General features: G+C 36.4%; 2 protein-coding genes across 4 annotated transcripts in view; both read left to right on the forward strand.

Moving 5' to 3' along the window:
* LOC127874088 (structural maintenance of chromosomes protein 2-like) overlaps positions 1-17,087 on the forward strand; it is a 56,297-nt gene extending 39,210 nt beyond the window's left edge. Inside the window, exons 22-24 of the mRNA XM_052418207.1 lie at positions 11,683-11,834; positions 13,821-13,968; positions 15,720-17,087. Coding sequence (XP_052274167.1) covers positions 11,683-11,834; positions 13,821-13,968; positions 15,720-15,926 — 507 coding nt within the window. The 3' untranslated portion in view covers positions 15,927-17,087. The remainder of the gene's footprint in view (positions 1-11,682; positions 11,835-13,820; positions 13,969-15,719) is intronic.
* The window catches only part of LOC127874089 (zinc finger SWIM domain-containing protein 6-like), a 358,176-nt gene that overhangs the window by 128,246 nt on the left and 207,755 nt on the right, over positions 1-22,175 (forward strand). Inside the window, exon 17 of one of the 3 annotated variants that reach the window (XR_008046623.1) lies at positions 15,024-15,168. The gene's annotated coding sequence lies outside the window, so the exon portion shown is untranslated. Of the gene's footprint in view, positions 1-15,023; positions 15,714-22,175 lie in introns of those variants that run through there. The other 2 variants (XR_008046621.1, XR_008046622.1) reach the window with 2 other exon arrangements.

Here is a 22,175-nt window from a genome sequence, read left to right on the forward strand (position 1 = left end):
TGACGTCATTACTAAAGCCTCGTTCTTAATATAAACACGCTGATATAATGGAATAGTACGATCAGGGATCATATTTTCCCGCAACATCAATCGGTCCGGATATAAATGGGAAAAGTATCCGAAAATGTATATCCAAAGTCATGACAAATAACGTTAAAATATATACCATTGGTTTGCCATTCAAGGTGGTATAATACATGTACAAGTAAAATTCCATTAGGCATTTTTATTAAACGGAATGAGTTTTCTCAACTGGTTTTATCATTTGGTATTTCATTGTCGTTTTGTGTGCTGTTTTATCAGATTTTTCATCATTGTCAATATTATTAATCTGTGTAAGTCTATACCGATGTTTTAAATAGTTGTCGACTCGATAATAGCTTACAAACATGCACTGAACCAAACAAATGTCTGTGCGTAGGTTGGCTACTGACAACAACAAACCAAATAATTAAGAAATAATTTGTTGTCAAATAATCCACGGCTGATAGTTTAGATGCGTAGGTATTTAATCACGAGAGCAAGGCATTTGAAAGCACGCATCTAATTTTCCGGTCGTGAGTTATTCAACAACAAAGTATATTATAGTACACGAATTATTTCGATTCTAACACGGTTTTACTAAAGATTTATTCCATGTATATTATTTTTCTTGTGTACTATTTTATGTTAAGTTCCGCCCATAAAAATAACTTTCGGCTGTTCTGTCGATCAGATCCGCGACTTTCATTCATAATTATATTAACGGATTATTACGCTGAGTGAAAATGTATCGGCATGTTTTCTTTACTCTCTGATTATACTCCTTTAATTGACGTTTCGGCATAATGCCTTTATCAAAACATTGGAAATTATATGTTAACTACATTTTTACGTCTTTTGACTGCACAATTTAAATAACAAAGAAAAATGTTTTTAAACGTCAAATGACGTTGTACATGATGACGTCATAAATGGCGTTATATAAAATGGCGCCAAAAAAATGTAAAAATTCGCCAAAAATGAAATGACGTTAAACACTTACATATTGTATCTTAATCCTATGTTACATGTGTGCTTTATATATTTAATAAATTGATATTTTACAATAAAATAATCATCATCATATGTAATTATAATCTACCTTAACTTATTATCATAAATTAAATAGGGTAAACTTATTTAATGACTCTTTTTATTTCAATCCATATCTATGTATAATATTCTAATGATATTTGATTAAATAATCATATATACTTGCTATTCTATATATCATATACACATTATGGACAAGATAAATTGCATAAAGTACTATTATTTTTACATTCATTTATGTTGATGATTAATATAAAATGTTTTTCACATATATTTTTTACAAGATAGTTTCCCGTAGCAGGACATCAAGTTGATTTTTTGTATTTAGTCCATTTGGTGATTGCGTTTGAAACTTCTTTATAAATTCCAATTCTTTAATAAGTCTGTAATAATGGGAACTGTCTCTTATTTGTGTTAACACTGATACACCCATATCCTGCACTCTGTGGCCAGCACCATTGAAATGTTCTGAGATTGGTTTCTCTCTTCGTAGTCGCACGTCAGCCTCGTGTTCTTTGGCACGTTCCTTTAATGATCTGCTTGTCTCTCCGACGTATACCATCTTTTGGCATTTAATACAAAATATACCATACACCAAGTTATAAATGTTACAGTTCTGTTTTATTGCTTCGTTTGGAATGTCACTTTTTGGGTTGTTATGAAAACCTCTTTTCAACATTTTACAGACTATACAATTAGTCTTACACGATTGTGGTATTAGTTGAAAACGTTTGTTTATTTCTTTGTTTGTTTTTCCATGAACTAAAATGTCACCGATATTCCTATCTCGTCTGTATGCAACTATTGGTACGTCTGGGAATATATTTTTCATTCTGTCTGATTTATATAGTTTGTCTGTATGTTTTCGAAGTATTGAGTGGATATTTGGAAGGTTGTTAGAATAAGTTATAGCTAGTGGTACTCTCTTGTTGGCTGTAACAATATGTAAGTGTTTAACGTCATTTCATTTTAATGTCATAAATACTGACCTGTTATCGTATGCTTATACTTTCCAAGGGGAAATAACTCATCCGGAATTTTAACTGGGAATCCGCCACCTCAATACCGTAATACAGGCCAGGTTAAACATAGTGCAATGCAACCTAGCCAAAAATCGGTAACCAACCCTTCAATATTCTTTCCGGATCAACCAGGTGTATACGTGTCTTTTACGGCTCTGAATTAAAATATTGTTTTTCACTTGGTTGATTGGGGTTTTGAATAGATAAATTGTGTTATTTATCTTTTTATTTCTCATTCGGATTAATTTGTGTGGATTTAATGGATTTTGTTTCATTTGTAAAAGGTAAGCCATGCTTGTTTTTATCGAACAATGGTTTATTTCTACCATGCTGTTTTCAGGCGCGAACGACCACGTGCAAAACGTGCTCTTCTAATACATTGCTAGAACGTGCAAAGCATGTTCTTCTAATGTGTTACGAGATCGTGCAAAGCTTGTTCTTCTATTGACAGATTGTTTATCATTTGCCATTGTGTGCAATAATGATTTTAACGTTCCGTATGACAATCTAATTGATCGTCATTTTATTTTTCATCTGTTTTGAATTAAACTTTTGTTTAATTTATGATCTACGGCAGTATTAGTATAATTTTCATTATGGTCAAATAATGATTTTATGTGCCGTATGATAATCTGGTCTGTGACCAGTTTATGGTTGAATATGCTTTGCTCTTGTTTTTCATATATTCGACTACATGATGGTCGCAGAAACAAGAGTGGATAAATACCCGGTGACTTCGCAGATCATGGATGATAGTTGCAGTATCAGTCACCGGGTATCGGGCACGATCGTGACCGTACTATGCTAAGTCTCTTAGACAGTCGATCAACATCAGACCATATGGCGACACCCGTCAGCCGGTCTTTGCCCGATGGCATTGGTCAAGGACATCGACCAATGCCGGACCATTTGGCATCGGCCATACGGTCATTATCCGGTGACAACACTGGTCATGATATGACCGGTACGTCACCGGGGACGTTGATCACGGACCATTGATCGACGTCTGACCGGCCGGTCCGGTCACCGGTCCGGTCATTGATCACCGGTCATGTCACCGGTCACCGGTCATGTCACCGGTCCGGTCCGGTCCGGTCACCAGTCCAGTCATTGATCACCGGTCCGGTCACCGGTCATGTCACCGGTGCTGGTCCGGTCATTGATCACCGGTCCGGTCTGGTCACCGGTCATGTCACCGGTCATGTCACCGGTCCGGTCATTGATCACCGGTCATGTCACCGGTCCGGTCACCGGTCATGTCACCGGTCCGGTTATGTCAACGGTCCGGTCCGGTCAACGGTCCGGTCCGGTCACCGGTCCGGTCATTGATCACCGCTCCGGTCACCGGTCAACAGTCATCAGTTAGGCCTGCCACCGATAACACCAGTCACCGGTCAAGAAGAAGAACTCGGTCTTTTCATTGAATTATTCTCCTATTCTTCGTTGAATACATCGTCTTCATCAAGGATTAGACATCGGACACGCTCTTCTTCGTCGAGCAGTTCTCATCGTCGCGGCTCTCGTAAGCGATCACGTCGTCACTCACGGAGACGTTATTCTAGAAGATCTCGGTCTCATCGCAGCCGATCCACATCTCGGCCGATCCAGATCTCGACATCGCAGGAAACGAGGACGTCGTCAACCTTCACGTAGACATCAGCGGACTGCATTGAGCACCACTGGATAGTTATCGAACATACCTCTCCTTCATTGAGCAGTTCTCGGCGTTGATACGCTCGTAAGCGATCATGTCAATGCTCACGGAGACAATATTGTAGAAGACAATATTTCCAGCGTAGCCGAACAATATTTCGGCATCGAAGTTATATGGATGTCGCCACTTCTCACGTAGGCGTTAATGAACCTACTGGTCATATCGATGTTCTCCATTTTATTCCTTTAGGTATATCATGTCTCCATTCCACGTGTGATGGTTATTCTTATGGCATCCACACATGTTGCAGTCACCGAGCCGTAGTTGTATACGAACACTAGTTCGTTTAACATTCAGGCTTCGGGATAAACTGTTCTTTTCTCCACTACGACTACAAGGACACTTATGCCTATTAATACTGATAATCTACCGTTGTTTTTCCGGTTAACATTATCAGATGACTTCGTGGATGGTCATTCTTCTGCACCAGATATTTCCATTCTGATGCAGTTATATTATACCGGTCCCGATCACCGGACATCGGTCACCATTCATCGGTCATATCACCGATCACTGATCACCGGTCAGAATAAGTGATGTCTCATCGCCATCGGATTGGATTTTTTTTTTTTTGGCATGATCTTCTTTTCCGAGCAGTGCTTGACATTGATAACAGACCATATGGATTCCACCATTTTTCGGTCTTTAACTGGTAACGTCACCGGTCATATTATGACTGGTCCGTTCACCGGGCTACAGTTACCGGTCATTGACCGGTCCGGTTCGGTCACCACTTACCAATTACCGGTATTCCACTGTGTTTTCATCGGTCAATTTTTAGTATCACAGGTATCGTCTACATTACATAGTTGTATACCCCTGGCTATGATTGTATTGAATACTATATTTTATGGATTCAACAATCTACATGACTTTTTGTGTTTTTCAATACTGATGTTCTACTGGCGACGGTTACCAAATCATGCTATATCTGTTATTTGTACTTTTATCTCAACCGGCTACATGCAGACTACTGGTCTTGCAGATAGATCGGCTGAAGTGGGCTCGGAGACTAGCATTGAGGTCGAACATTACTATTTGACCTCTATTAATTTATGTTCGAGACCCGAAGGATGAATTGTTTTAACCGCCTTTACCTGTCGGCTACAGACTTTGCAGTCAGTGTCACGGAACAGTTGGGACACATTAATGACGCTAGCAGGATTAGCAAGACGACATTTGTATCGACTTCTGCTTTTCTATTGCTCCTACGGCAGTTCATATTTTCAAGCTACTGGAATCAACAAGAGTTCTGATACATAGGATTGCCTATCAGATTGACCGCATAGCGGCTACAGTCTTGTAGATGGCTTAGGACCTATTGAACTCAGATCTTAGATCCTAGGATCTGGAGGGACCTCATCTTAAAGTTATTCTTCTATTACACTTCTGGCCATAACAGGCCGTCTTCCTATAACTGGTCGTATTCCTTTCGGAATTCGTCCCGGTTAGAAGTCTTGAAGTAAATGGATTAATCAAGTCAGAATTTAAGACTTCCATGCATTCTACCGGCAAGCGTGGACCCGCTTAAGGTTACCCCTAGGGTTTTCACCTTTTTCTGCCATCACACCTCCGATTGCGGAGGTACCACTATCAATCATATTTCCGTACTTCGCAAATCGATGACTTCGCGACCTGTATTATCCATGATTTTAAAGGGGCCTGTTATTGGTTCAAGAAGAGGCTATATTCTGTAGATAGGTCATAAACTTATAAGTGTTAAACACTGTCCTATTCTACCAATTTTCAAGTGTGTTTGGAGTGGGAAAGTTCGGCTTGCCGTGGTTTCTTTGCCCACCCATCCTTGACAAATGGTTCCGGTCACCGGTCGGTATTTACCGGTCCGGTCACCGGTCCTTCTGCTGAGACGTCTTTTCTTACGTCCGTTTCAGCTTGATTTTTAAGATAATTGTATTAATCTCTGGATTATTTAATGACACAGATTTCCATCTTTTTGTCATTATTTACCACTATTCAGTGGTGTCTAGACTAGAAGATTATCTTGGCAAGAATATAGTTTATTCTACCACAACCTTCCTTACATCTTATACAGATGTGAGCAGATAAGGTTATGGACGATCACATAGAACAACGTATCTTGATTTTCTCAATTATGTGGTATCCTAACGAATATCACCTGCACATCTACATCTTGAAAAGCGAAAATTCTTTTTAGCTGTTTTTCATTTACAACACATTTTCACGATTCCTTTGTGATGGTTTCAACTATCACACATCGGTCGTGGTTTACTTACAGACACGGAGGTGATCATATTATCACTCCTTGTAACTGGAAATCAGGAACTTATTCGTTCTTTGCAAGAACAACAAATTTTCTCTATCGTCGTTCTCATACCAGTTCGTCTCAACGCCCTGTTGGGCGTTTTGTCTTGCAGTTCTTTCTTTCGAATTATTTTTCCGTTGGGTTCAATAATGTAATTGCGCATGCGCGGCAGTGAAGTTGCAGACGAGTTGCATGGTGTACATAGAATATCAAAGAATGTTGTTTATCATCAAACGCTAGTTATTAGCGTTATGCGATCGTATATCGCAGTGTATACCGGTATGCTGAACAACGTCAACAATGCAGTTCACAGAAATCGATCCAGCAGGGTGTGCGATTGTTATACATTCGTCCATTGACATAAACTGGAATATCTTGCCTTCTTGGTGAGTTTTTGCAATAACTGAGTTTTTGCCATAATTTCATGTAATATACTTAATGAACCATGGGATTATGGTTCTACGACCTTTTAAGTCTCCTGTACAATTATTTTCAGGAAACTTCTTCACAGGTCAAATATCATATCTCACTGAGACATATTTTTACTGATCCAAACATGTGCCACTTCATGTCTGGCCATTAATAACTTTTAGTTATCTCTACAGAAGAACGTTTTTCTGTTAGAGTTTCAATCCTTGTTACTTGTGCAAGAATAATTCCATCAGAACTGTATAAAGGTTCTATGGAAATTCATTTTTTACTGGGTAATTGAGAGCATAGTTAAGTTATTACCTTAATCACTCTGCTAGATTATAGATACATAGAGGTTTTTCTCATCTTTTTCTTGATGATAAGAAATTTGTTCTTTTCTTCATCAAAGGATAGAGATTATGCTTTCGTATACCTTGTTTTGTGTAAGTCATCGCAACTCTGTGCTGTCTTACCTATTTTGGAACTGATCCAAACTATGGAACGTCAACACTATGTTTTTCGTTCCTTTACCTTCTTAAGCGGTTTTGACTTGTGTAACATGTTGGGATGCTTAATGAGCTCCCTATGAACCTTTTTCATCAGGCTTATTAACAGTTCCAATATAATTTTAAGACGGTTTTCCTTGTTATTATGGCTTTTACCATACGGAGAAGTGAAATTCATGCTTTTTCTGTTGAATACGACCAATTCCAGTTGGATCTATTGTCATTTTCACTTTGTTGTGTCAGCCAGGATTCCTTGCTTAATATCAAGTCCTCTATATGGCTTCTACCTTCAAGTTTCCAAGTTTTCTTAAACTGGTAGTCATGAAGATGAGGATAAACTTCTTTGGGCAATCAGGGCTTTGAAGTTCTATCTCAGCAGTGTTAGTCAGAAGTCCATTCGAGGTTCTCAAAGACACTCTTCATTTCCCCAAAAAAGGGGGGGGAGATGTGTCTGCGGCTTCTATTTCTCGGGGTTAGACCTCGACTAAGGAAAGTTAATCTTATCCTATCTAAGGATTCATTCCTTTTTAGGATCTGACCGCATGAATTAAGAGCTCTGTCTGTTTTGTGGGCATATATTAATCACACCCCACTTTTTGACGTGCTCTAAGCTGTTTACTGGAGGAATCCGACCACCTTGTCATCTTTTTATCTTCGTTTTCTGAAGTGCCAACAATACAATTTGTTACGTTTGGGCTTGTTGTGGTTTCACTAACGGTAGTGTCTTCTTTACGACATAGACATATTACTCTGTCCGAGAAGTCATAATTAATACCGTTTTAACGAAGATTACTTGATATCATTAGCTGATAACCCTGTTTATGGGTTCTACTGTGTTGGGAAAATATATACGAACCTTCCCACCGCAGCTGCAAAATCAGCATACGATAACAGGTCAGTATTTATGACATTTAAACAAATTTTTTAAATAAAATTCATTTTAATTATTAAATACTTACCTGTTATCGGTAAGTCCCACCTCCCTCCCCGCTATTCGATTAATATTTTTGTATATATATTGAAAGAATATTGAGGGTTGGTTACCGATTTTTGGCTAGGTTGCATTGCACTATGTTTAACCTGGCCTGTATTACGGTATTGAGGTGGCGGATTCCCAGTTAAAATTCCGGATGAGTTATTTCCCCTTGGAAAGTATAAGCATACGATAACAGGTAAGTATTTAATAATTAAAATGAATTTTATTTAAAAAATTTGTTTTTGGCGAATTTTTACATTTTTTTGGCGCCATTTTATATAACGCCATTTATGACGTCATCATGTACAACGTCATTTGACGTTTAAAAAATTTTTCTTTGTTATTTAAATTGTGCAGTCAAAAGACGTAAAAATGTAGTTAACATATAATTTCCAATGTTTTGATAAAGGCATTATGCCGAAACGTCAATTAAAGGAGTATAATCAGAGAGTTATAATTTTTTAATATCCCTTCGGATAATTCAACTGAGCTTATATGTTTTCTTTAGTTAAAGCGCGTGCATTCAGACGCGTCTTTTCGGATGCGTCTTTAATCGGCTGTTCACAAGTTTTTGATTCTTGGTCTGATGTGCAATAAACCGGTCCTGACCGGTTTAGAGACTGCAGCGAATGGTTTATCACACCTAATCGAGATAAGAATGTCATTAGGGTGTGTTAGCATGTACACTGTGTAATCGATTTCATGACATGGGAATTTTAATAGCAAACAGAATCGGACCGACTGTTTGGGATTTCAATCGGTCTTTCATGACCCCAATCGGTCTAGGACCGACAAAACCGAAAAAAATATGATCCCTGAGTACGAAACATAGTGCTTAGGGGGAGCTATAAGGATACAGTGTTCACCATTGTTCCATGAAAAAAAATATACATGCCTTTCTTTTCTATATTTTGGAAATCAAAAAGCATGGCACTCATCTACAAACAGTAATCATTTAACTAAACTAAACATGATAATTAACTAAATATTATTTACAATTAAGTTTTTCTCTTAAAATTGCTCAAGGTGAACCAGTTTCAATTGCCAATTTCTGCCTTCAACAATTTTATCTATGAAACGACTTTCCAAGATAAAAGGGCATGTGAATTGATAAGTATTTATATAGGTTTAACATAGATTTAAAATGTTTTTAGGTTTCAGTCTAAGAGAATTTCATAATGTTTCTAGCCAGATTTGTGTGTGACAATCAATCAATCTTTGCTTTAATGAGATAAAAACTATTATCCTCGTTTATAAAAATACCCTTATGAACTTAAGATCTTAGGAAGGGAAACAACTCATTTATTTACAGGTTTAAGATAATTGTTCTGCTTATTTCCCCTTACTTTGTGTAGATGTTGCAGTTCAAGTTTTTTTGTGTAAGGTTATTATCATTGCCTCCCACGCATGCAGGCAAATGTGAATACATAGCTTTAAAAACTTGAAATAGTTCTTTCCCGTTTCAACATTTTAATGATAGCTGTGAATAGTTTATCAATAATCAGACTACCCAAGGACTTTTTAAAGGACAAATATAAAACATAAAATTTACATCTAAAGGTACACCTAAAAGAATATAATTTTGTACCACGCTTTGATGAGTAAAAAATATGGGTTAAAAAATCCTGCTTGGGATTCTTATGTACATATCTGCCCAACTGCACTATCTTTTATGTGCAATAGTAGAGAATTTGTTATGCATTATATCAATCAATGATTATTGATATACATCTTTGATATGAATACTTCTTGCATAAAATTTGGCTATTAAGCCTTGTGTCATGTAATACAAGTAAAATAGATAGTAGAACAAATAATAAATCACACAGAAATTTGTAATATAGATCACGAGTGTTATCGTATAAACTATAATTTTAAAAAACATTCATAAAACAAGATTTGCTATTATTAAATTGTGTAAAAATTATCTTTAAAATGATTATTATAAATGATTGAATGAAAACTATGATCAGGTGTAAATTATGTTCATAAAACAAGAATTGTATTATCAAATTGTGAAGAAATTATCCTCAAAGAATAGGTACAATTATACATATGAAATTGTGGTATAAAATTATTATAATTATTATTATAGAAAATTATTATTGTAAAATACTACGCAGTTCAATTTAAAGACAAATTTCATAAAATCTTAAATTTGTGTAAGTTTCAGAAAATATTATCAAAGTACGTACTAATGCGTAAAGCTTTCCGTTCCAAAAGGTGAGCTCAATTAACATTCATAACCCATTCATAACTCGAGTAAATTTTTGCCGCCTTTTTCTATTAACAGATCGTTTATGTATAAGCTTGCTGAAATGACCGTAAATTACATCTCCGTAGACAGGCTATTTAACGGCTATTGACATGTTCTTACGATATGGTTACGATCCACTTATAGTTTATTTCCAGGTTGTCTTCCGCGACACTTGGTATAAAAAGACGAATAGAAAAAGTCGAAATACAGAGTTCTAGGGGCATTTTAGGCTAAAAGTATCTTGAGTATTTTAACTGAAATTGCTATTTTGCTTGTATTACGTTCTTGATCATTTTAACTGAAGTTATTATACCATTTGAATATTAAAGAAAACTGAAATTATTTAGAGACTTGTGTCGTTAATATATTTAAGGACTTGTGTTCATTAAAGACTTGTATTGACAATATATTCAGAGACTAGTGTTAACAAATTATAAGTGTACTGAGGAACTTGTGTCGTCAGTTTCACGGCACTTGGTCCCTTGCAGCTTGCCACATTTAAGTTGTAAAATGTTTGGTTTTATTTCATCACTGGTTGTCTCTGATTTCAAAATGTGATCTTGTTCATCGACATTTTCTCCCAACTCTTGGTGATTATTGCCTAAGCTCAATTAATTCTCATTATTAATGATTGAAAAGAAGGCTTTTAAAATAATTCTAAGCAACAGCATGTTTAGAAGGAGTATACTCAGTTTTCATGTAATGACTGCCTTAAATCAATTTCCAAAATAAATTCTACGCCATAAAATTAACTTTTTTTCTAAATTTTTAAAGTTGTTTTTTTTTTAGCAAAACACATATTTTAAAAATATCTAAGGAACATTTAATAGCGTTGATAATCATAACCTTATTAGTCACTCCGTATTTCAATTACTGTTTAAAGACTGCGTTTTATAATTGACGTTCATATTGGTTGCAGAGTATTTAGAAAAATGTCATATAATATCAACTACTTTGTCACTGTTAGAATTTGCGATAGCACTAAATATCTCTGAATGTTTTGTGTCATATTTAAATTTAAGTAATTGGAGAAAATCGTGCGTCTGGTTATCTTTCTATACGTTATTCTATTTTTACCAAATGCTTTATTTGTTTTGTTCATTAATATAATCAATCCCCACTGTGGAAGTGTTCTTTAGATCTCCCCATAGCCACCAAGTACTGGTTCTAGTCCCAAGAAACGGACTTGAGAGCATTTCAAATAAGCCTTAGTCTTTCAATGAAATCGAGCTAAAATAAAATACATTAAAACTAAACTTATAAGTAAGGGATGTATAGTTTCCTAACATATTGTCATATATAGGCAGCCGCCCGTTACAAAAATGCATATCTTAAGTTCAAAAACGCGTTATAAGTTTTTGATCCAAACAAGATTATACTGTTCTGAGTGTTAATTATTATCACTGAGTATACCAACGCCACTGTGTTTTTGCTGCAGGATTTCGGCAGTATCTACTCGGCGCTGCTGCCCGGGGCAAAGGCCAAGCTGGCACCGCCCGAGGGCAAGACGGTCCTTGACGGGCTGGAGGTTAAGGTCGGCTTTGGGGACGTTTGGAAGGACTCCCTGACTGAACTCAGTGGAGGACAGAGGTAAGATCAGATGTGCTTTAAAACTGGATTATAAATGGAGTTTTCCTCACCTGTGTGGCTGTGTGTATTTTGAGGTTTATGAGGTTAAGTGTTACAATGCAATTGTACATTCTTAGACTAAATTACTCAAGAAAGTTGGGAATGATTGTTCATTAAAGATCCATTTTTCTTTCCCTCAGTGTTAATAAATGTGTGTGTGTTTTTTTGCTGTGCGTGATTGTGTGTTGGGAGGGGGGGGGGGGGTAATCAAAGTACCAGGAGGAAACCACACCTGTCTGGTATGATGACCACAAACTTAACTCACGTTTGTTAGGACAGGGGAGGGTTCCAATTTTTAGCTCGACTATTATATATGAAATCTATATAGTGGAGCTATCCTACTCACCCCGGCGTTAGCGTGCAAATGTTTCCTGTGTCCTTTGACATATTGCTTTTATATTTTGCATACTTCTTTACCAACATGACCCCAATCTACAAACAAGAGCAGACAACTGTATCAAGCATTTTGACAGAATTACGGCCCCTTTTATACTTGGAATATGCATATTATTGATAAATCTTTGTTAAAGTTTGCGTACTACCCCAAATATTTCCTATGTCGTTTGACATATTGCTTTTGTATTTTGCATAATTCTTTACCAACTTGACCCCAATCTATAAAAAAGAGCAGACCACTGTATCAAGCATTTTGACAGAATTATGGCCCCTTTTATACTTGGAATATGCATATTATTGATAAATCTTTGTTAAAGTTTGCGTACTACCCCAAATATTTCCTATGTCGTTTGACATATTGCTTTTGTATTTTGCATTATTCTTTACCAACTTGACCCCAATCTATAAAAAAGAGCAGACCACTGTATCAAGCATTTTGACAGAATTATGGCCCCTTTTATACTTAGAATATGCATATTATTGATAAATCTATGTTAAAGTTTGCATACTACCCCAAATATTTCCTATGTCCTTTGACATATTGCTTTCATATTTTGCATACTTATTTACCAACATGATCCCAATCTATAAACAAGAGCAGACAACTGTATCAAGCATTTTGACAGAATTATGGCCCCTTTTATACTTAGATAATTGAACATTTGGTTAAGTTTTGTGTTTTGGTCCATTTTACTCCTGAAGTATCATTGCTATTGCTTTCAGACTTGGAAAACTCGCTATTGTAAGGGGACTGTACAGGGCAAGGTGCATAACTCTGGTTGGCTTTTTAATGGAATTATGACCCTTTTTTGTCTTAGTAACTTTGAATATTTTGTTAAATTTTGTGTTTACATCCACTTAACTTCTAAAGTATCAAGGCTATTGCTTTCAAACTTCAAATACTTTCTTACTATCATGATGGTTCTGTACCTGGCAAGTTTAATTTGACCTTGACCTTTGAATGACCTTGACTCTTAAGGTCAAATGAATAAATTTTGCTTACATTGCCATAACTCCTTTACTTATGATCACATTTGATTCATACTTTGACAAAACAACACTTATCTGACATACCACAATGCACTCCACCCAAACCATCCCCCACGCCCACCCCAGACCCCCCCCCCCCCCCCCCCCAAAAAAAAAAATAAATTTTTTTTTTTTTTCTTATTTTTGAAAGATCATCTAATAAATGATCACACACCCACATTATACCCCCCCCCTCCCCCCTCCATGATGGCTTATGTTATACTGTCAAGCACTCGAATAGTCCAGCGCGCTGTCCTCTGACAGCTCTTGTTTTTGTAACTGTAAAATGCCTGTCATTCAAATATTTATTGGCAATGTCTGGGCTTCCAATTGCTCACAATTATCTTTATCATAAGATGCCTTATTAGAGGGAATTGTGTATAATTTTGGCTATTTTATGGGTTTTATGAAGACACAGTTGTGGGCAAATAACATTTTCTTAATAGGTCAATTTTTAGCCATTTGCTAATATGGCGAATGCCTGAGATAACCCTGAATGTAGTTAATCTTGTTTTTATTCAGGTCCCTGATTGCTCTGTCCCTGATCCTGGCCATGCTGCTGTTCAAGCCTGCGCCGATCTACATCCTCGATGAGATAGATGCTGCTCTAGACATCTCACATACACAGAACATCGGTCAGATGATCCGCTCCCACTTCAAACACTCGCAGGTGATTTTATAGCGCAAGCTTGTTGTTAAGTACTAAATGCGGTGAATTTACGTCTTTCATGCCAGGAGTAAGATTTCTGGTATTCTTTGCTGTTTGCTGGGTTTTATTTAAATGTCAAAACAAATAGTTAATTTAGAAACTTGATAATAATATAAAATGAATAAAGTGCACTATGTTGTAATTTGCTGTGGGAAAGACATGATAACAGATTCATACAGATTTTCAGTACTTATTCGGGTCTTTATGAAAACTACTCTGTAGATTTGTCCATTTGATGGCATAAAATCTTTTAAGTCTCTGGAGCCAACTGCCTCCATGTTTCTCAAGGAATCAAATTGAAACTAAACCCTAAACATCGAATAAAATTTGTATGGTCTTAAATTTTAACTTTAAATTTGCCCTCAACTTGAAATTTGGAATGTGCAAGACACTTCATCTCGAGTGGCCCACATTCCTTGTGCTTGAACATAACAGACATAAAGGTGTTGTGGTATAAGTCATGAGCATGACAAATTATTGAGGCTCCCTTTCATTGATGACTGCACTGAATGGCTCATTTTTAAACCAATAATGCTATTCTTTTGAAACATGTTTGGCATTTTGAATTTTTAGAATAATGTAAACTTGCATTTTATTAGACAGCTCAGACAATGATTGATCACATATAAATTCATTTGAACATCATTTCTGATAAAATTGCTATCAACTGTAAAAGATCTATGTAGAATTTCATGAACATAAACATGTACTGTGTATCAGTTGCATTATATGTTAATGACTGCATTGTTAAACAACTTTTATGATACAAGTCTTTGGTTCTTGACCAAATATTATCCTGCTCAACATAATAATACATTTTTATGCCCCCCTTCGAAGAAGAGGGGGTATATTGCTTTGCTCATGTCGGTCTGTCGGTCGGTCTGTTGGTCTGTTGGTCCGTCCACCAGGTGGTTGTCAGAAGATAACTCAAGAACGCTTGGGCCTAGGATAATGAAACTTCATAGGTACATAGATCATGACTCGCAGATGACCCCTATTGATTTTGAGGTCACTAGGTCAAAGGTCAAGGTCACCGTGACCCGAAATAGTAAAATGGTTTTTGAATGATAACTCAAGAACGCATACGCCTAGGATCATGAAACTTCATGGGTAGATTGATCATGACTTGCAGATGACCCCTATTGATTTTGAGGTCACTAGGTCAAAGGTCAAGGTCACGGTGACCCGAAATAGTAAAATGGTTTCCAGATGATAACTCAAGAATGCATACGCCTAGGATCATGAAACTTCATGGGTAGATTGATCATAACTCGCAGATGACCCCTATTGATTTTGAGGTCACTAGGTCAAAGGTCAAGGTCACGGTGACCCGAAATAGTAAAATGGTTTCCGGGTGATAACTCGAGAACACATACGCCTAGGATCATGAAACTTCATAGGTAGATTGATCATGACTTGCAGATGACCCCTATTGATTTTGAGGTCACAAGGTCAAGGTCACGGTGACCCGAAATAGTAAAATGATTTTCAGATGATAACTCAAGAACGCTTTTTCCTAGGATCATGACACTTCATGGGTACATTGATTGTGACTCGCAGATGACCCCTATTGATTTTCAGGTCACTAGGTCAAAGGTCAAGGTCACAGTGACAAAAATCGTATTCACACAATGGCTGCCACTACAACGGACAGCCCATATGGGGGGCATGCATGTTTTACAAACAGCCCTTGTATTGATTTTGTTTTTCAGTTCATCGTTGTGTCACTCAAGGATGGGATGTTCAATAACGCCAACGTACTGTTCAAAACCAAGTTTGTCGATGGTGTATCCACGGTAACCAAATACGTACAACACGCAAACCGTTCGGAGGACAGCAAAGAAAATGGGGGACAGGCAGCAAATAAGAAGAAACAAGCCGCAAACAATAAACGACTGCGGATAGAATCTAATGCTTAGGACTGAATTTTAATATGTGGGAAAGGAATGGCTCTGATCATCAATAAACATGGTTTAATTTTATATATAAACGGTTGAGAAAAACTTAAAATGCAATCATAAGAAGATATATAAAGATGACATTTATTTAAGTGAAGTGAGCTGTTGTTTCAGCTTTACTTTGTTGTTCATAAGATTTTACCTGTTAACTGGGCTCTTGGTATTTATATGATATTAAAATTCATTAAAACCTATGAATAATTTTTCCACCATTAAAGTTGCGAGATTAGAATGCTTTGCATTTTTCTGTTTATCTATCTTGTACTTTCTTTTTAGTGTGATATTTAATGACCTTCAACCTTGCAAATTGGTAGGAACCCTTGGGAGAACATGGTCAATGTCACAAAGGCTTGTCTCTGTAAACTTGTTCCCGTTAGATATCTTAAGCATGATTTGACCTCAGATCACACTCATTTGTTACAATATTATGGGACAACAGCCTTTGGTTATAAGGTCATCAGGTCAAAGGCACAGGGTTTTGTAACTTGAAATTTGTTTAGGCTCTTTTAAAATTGAGGTAATCAGGTCAAGTGTTAAGGTCATAAGACTGGAATCATGAAATTGGTTTCCACTATATAGAGAATTCTAGTAATCATATAAATGAGCAGGAGGGTTAGTTTTGACTAATTTTGACAGGAATGACCTCTAGCTATTTTGAAAGTCATATATCTAAGGTCAATGATACAGGGAAATCTTTACAGCAAGTCAGAGCCTGAGTTCATACAAGTTTTACAAACATCTCTTATTTTAATGAAATGACAATTACCAGGTTTAAATCATTTGAAATTAAATACTTCGCAATATTTGTATACAGCAATTATACCCTTAGTTCAAACCACGCGCCAAGGTAGAAATTTTATGATGGTATAAAAAGCTGAAAGTAATCACTTATTGGAAATACATGTTATTTGGTACTTAAAACATATGAAGCATCGATGCGGATTTATGTTGGTATGAATTTCTTAATAATTCGGCATGGAAATTTTATTAATGTGCGTGTAAATAGACACTTATGTACATGTTGTCTTCTTAATACTTTCATTTCATTTATTGATGATTATCGTCTGCAATGTGATGTTCATAATGCACCATTATGAATGTAATAAATTAATATAAAGGTCATTAGTGTTGTTTAAAATGTTAGCTCTTGGTGAGTGCAAATGATTCAGAGTTTAATGTTTACATATGCGTCTTTTCTGATGTAAACATAGAACGCCAATATCGGTACTGGAATTTGAGTATTTTATGCATTATTTTATGCATTATTCAATAGCCCTTGTTTCTGTGAAGGTTAATTTAATGGTGGTACACAAAAACTTTACAGATATATAAAGTATGCAAATCTCTAACAACCTTTCCAGTATTAAATATTAGGCATGAGATTGGACATATACATTTCCTTTCGATTTATTGTAAGCAATTCTATGAAAAAAAACAACTCAATTTGACCTAAATTTGTTAACTTGGATTTTCATTTACCGAACAATAACAACTTCATTCGCAATTCGACGCCATGGTTTCAAGTTGACGCTGAGATTCGAAAATGAATCTGATTTCTCGAAAAGCATGGCCGCCAGGGTGCGGGGCACTTCTCCTTATATTTCTGTGATTTAACAATAAATATAGACAAGATTAAATTATTTATTTATTTCATGCAAAAATTCACAAAGGTATAAACCCACTTAAACATGAAGCAATGTTTTGTACAAATCTTATTTGACCATCGAATATGCGTGGTATTTCATAGGCTGTAAAAGAAATCAACTTAAAGTTCTAGTTGGAATATCTCCATTTGATCTATAAATTATTTACAAGTGACCTTTTTAACCTTGCATAGACAACATTTTTGCCAGGAGATAAACCCGCTTCTGGCTGAGTACTTCTCCATAAATAAATCAAAGGGTTTAATATGTACATAAAATAATATTCTGCAATATTAATATTTTCAATTATCAAAAGGCTGTCATTTAAATATGCTTAACAATTAAATATGTATGTTTTATATTCTACTCTTATTCTTCTGGAGTTCACGATATCAGAATTGTCAATATTCTTTTGGTTTTTAGGTGAGAGGAGCCTAAGTGCCCATGACCCTCTTTTTATGTTTTATTGCAAAGATATGTTTGTTAATCTTATTGTCTTGGACCGGTATTCACAAAGGGCTCTTGGGGGAATTCATGGCTGTTAATCTCTTGCGCTACTTGTTTTTGGAGATGAATAAGTAAACGAGCAATGAACACGAAGGTGGAACTGAAGACCAGAAATAAAAAAATGATAGAGAAATCTGACTGACTAATGGGGTTATTTACCCTCGGGACTTCGGTTAAAAACCATTGCCCGAGCACACTGCTTAACATAGAACTCTGCATAAAAAGCCGAAAACGGCCATAAAATGGACAGCCCGATTTTACTGGGCTGTACCATTGGTATAAATATAAAACTTTGCAGTGTTGGTGCGGTGCCTTAATAAAAATCTATTGGTTTAAAAATATATAACCTTTATATGAAGCGTTAAAAAGACGCAGTGCTATACAGTGAATAGGCCTAACGCGGTTAAAAAGCGGCGTTTTAATTGGTTGATGCGCTTATATAACGATGGCGCTGATTGGCCGAAATTTCTTATTAAGGATTGCCAGTAGGTCAATCCGTTTTAAAATAGATTTTCCCACGGCTGACTTTGTACTTTTAAGAAAAAGTAAACAATAATGGTTTATATGCAAAAATATAAATGAAAGAACAAGAATGAGTTAATCCAAAAGAAGTTGGAGTTGTTTTTTAGTATTAGATTACTATGTTTTTGTTACGTTACTGTACTTATTATTAATTTATATCATTCATATGATGTTGTTATTGTATGTTATTCTTTTTATTGTTTTTTAAGGAGGAGAGAGGGAAAGTATAGCCCAATTTTTATAAGTAAAGATGGTGAAAACACACATACTGTTGTATGTGGCAGCATCATTACCAGACCCACTGTTCAGTATATACTGCAATGGGTTTGTTGGAGTCATTAGACTTTGTGATCTGTGGTTTAAAAAATTGAGTCCAAATAGGACTATTTTAATATATTAATTATAGAAAAAAGGAATACACAGATGTGTAATATGTTTGTGTAACAATATAATAATATTTGAGGGTTTTCCAGATCACAAAGTGGTTGAACATTGCCACAATATGTTTACATGCATAGTCAAGTACCATTTTAATGTGTATGTTTAAAGTTTAAACTAAACGCCAAACAACAAGATCTAATCATAAGAGAGATATGTTTATATCTAAGAACATGTATTAATAGGGATGCCAGAGCCTGATTTAACAGCTCTCAAATGTAGAGTGAAGTTGCATGTGCAAATGCAATTATATGAGAAGGAAAGGAAAAAAAAAAAAGACAATATATGATATCACATAGAGTGTGTAACTCTCAATTATATATTAATATTGCAATTGAGTATTGAGTTGTTAAAAAATTAATGAGTACAAGTTTATGTATGTGGCTCAATGTTGAACACTTGCAGACAGGGAATATAGCCGTAATGCTCCAACATAAGACCCTGTCTGTATGGAACTTAAGGAGGATTGGGATATGGAAAAGAGAGATCCCCCCAGAGTGGCATTAAAACAATATTTAAAAGTGGGTTTAGTAATAAACCCTTATATGTTAAGGGCAATAACTTACGTGTCTCCAAACGGTCACCTTCATAGGGCCACATAAAAATTAAGGGTAAGACAATGTACTTTACAGTTAAAAATAAGACAAAGACAGCTAAATTTGTACAAGATGTACATTATTTACAATATGTACAGGACTATATGCATTTATATATTTAAAATACATGTTGCCACCCTGGAGGGTTGAAAGAAGGAGAGATTTTATGGAAGTGTAGGCCGATGTGGGTGGGGGAAAAGAAGAGCCAGCAGGGGTGGTGTCACTCAGTTGTACTAAGGGAGGTAATTGTGATGATGAAGTCTACAATGGTTGTTTCCCCTGGACCAGAGGGAGTGCACGGTAAATGAGAAATAGTTTGTATACTATTGAAGGAAAATTGATAATGGTAAAATGTAAAATGGTAAAAAGACCAAATATTACCTAGATACGTTAAGATAAACCCAAAAAGCTCTAATCTATCCAATATTATTAGTATACTGATGATAACATTGTAGGAAATAATACTAAAGTACCTTATATGGTATCCAAAATGACAATTAGACAGTAAAACCGAGGCAATTTGCTATATAAAATAGCAATTTAATATAAAAAATTAGGATATTTGCTATAAAAGTAGCAATTTTAACATGAGTTAATGCAATAATAATAAAACTAAGGCAATTTGCTATATAAAATAGCAGTTTTCACAAAAATAAGGAAATTGCTACACAAGATAGCAGTTATAATAATCCTTAATGTGCTCCAAGGTACAAGATTAGTACTTTCAGCAAGGTCGACAATACTTTGTCCTAGATAGGGCTAAATAGGTGTTTATAATGGTATAAGGCCCTGCACCGTGCACTCCAGTCCGACATGGTTCTTCGAGTTTGAAGGGGAAAGGGTGGGGTGTCAAAGAGGAAGGGAGGGGGTGCAATGCAGCCAACAATCCCAGGTTACTGGACAGCCTCGTCCTTTCTTGTAGTAAGAAATGCCATAAAATATGATTATATTAAAAAACTGAAAAATGTAAATGGTGGACTAACGTCATGCTCTCATAAAAAATGTATTAAAATAAAGAAGACCAGGTCAATGCCATTGGCCTGATTTAGAAAGGGCGGGGTAGAACAATAAAACCATTAAAAACTAAAATAAAGGTTGTGTAAAAGCGACACAAATCCAACACAATTATTTGATTACATCAGGTTTGTGCAGAGATTACACATTTTTAAAAGAAAACAGTCACAAGACTGTATAATTAGGTGGGTGTTGGCTGCTCTCCCTCCCCCAATGACCTAGATTTTGTCAGTTATTTGACAATCTAGTAAGTATTTGGCGAGGGCAGAGAAGACCGGGCCCCTAGCTGCTCCCTTGGGGTCTAGCACGTTGGTAAGGTTAAAAACTAGTCCATGGGAGTGCAATGCAGCTTCAAGGTGGTCCCTCTGCGCCTTATGGTTAGGACAGTGTAGCAGCATGTGGGGCGCAGTGAGAGGTTCCTGGCACCTAGGACATGCAGGGTCTATACCGAGGACATACTTTCCTGCGCCACCGGGTAATAGGGTGGTTCCCATCCTCAGGCGCGTGACGGCTCTGTCAAGCACAATGCTTGCCGAGTATCTGTCAGGCGGCCTGAGGGTTTTCGCAGGTCTAGTATAAGTATGTCGACGGTAAGACAAATTGTCGGTCCGGAGATTCCACTCGCCCAAAACAAATTTCTTTGTCAGGGAGTAGATCTCAGAAGGTGCCAGGGGTTCGCCAACATCTACGGCCCCCCTCAAGAGGCCCTCTTTGGCCCCCCTGTCGGCCTGTTCATTCCCACTGATGTTGACATGTGCTGGACACCATACTAATGTGACCTTTAAAGATTTATCTAGGCACTGTTGATGAAGTTCCAAAATGCTAGCTAAAATATCAGGCCTAGATCTGCTATTTCTGTTTTTTATGGACTCAAGAGATGACATTGAGTCTGATAAAATAGCAGTTTTAGTAGGTTTATTGACCAATATCCAGCACAGAGAGAATTTAAATTATCTTGTTGAGCGACTAGGCAATCTTGGATTTATCCCTGTGAATTTATTCTAAAAATTTTGGCGGATAATTGGTTCTTCAAATTGGTCCGACAGACAGAACATTACAATATTTTACAGGACATGTCTGACGGTCCGGTCATGTTTAGTGGAGACTGTAAATGTAACACAAATAATTATGGTTTCACATTTGCTTCAGGAGCATAATGTTGCAAGCTGTTTTTCCTGCTTTGCTGATCAAAAATATATCTGCAACTTACTACTGGCTTATAAGTTTCAAGAACAAAAATCTTTTGTTTAAACATATCATCAACTAAAAAAGTATTTATGTATAGTATGTATTATCGGATAGTAGAAATCCACCAGCGATATCAAAAACAAACCCAGCATGCATTTAATACCGTCTCGATATACAGACGCATATCGACCCGATGACTTTATTTATATCGGTCCGAGATCGGACCTTCAACCCGACGGGATGTCGGCCCGACCAATACACCGGCATTCTTTCGTCGTTTCATCGCTATTATCCCGATATTT

This window comes from Dreissena polymorpha, chromosome 3 (genome assembly GCF_020536995.1).
Source record: "Dreissena polymorpha isolate Duluth1 chromosome 3, UMN_Dpol_1.0, whole genome shotgun sequence".
Classification (NCBI taxonomy): Eukaryota; Metazoa; Mollusca; class Bivalvia; order Myida; family Dreissenidae; genus Dreissena; species Dreissena polymorpha.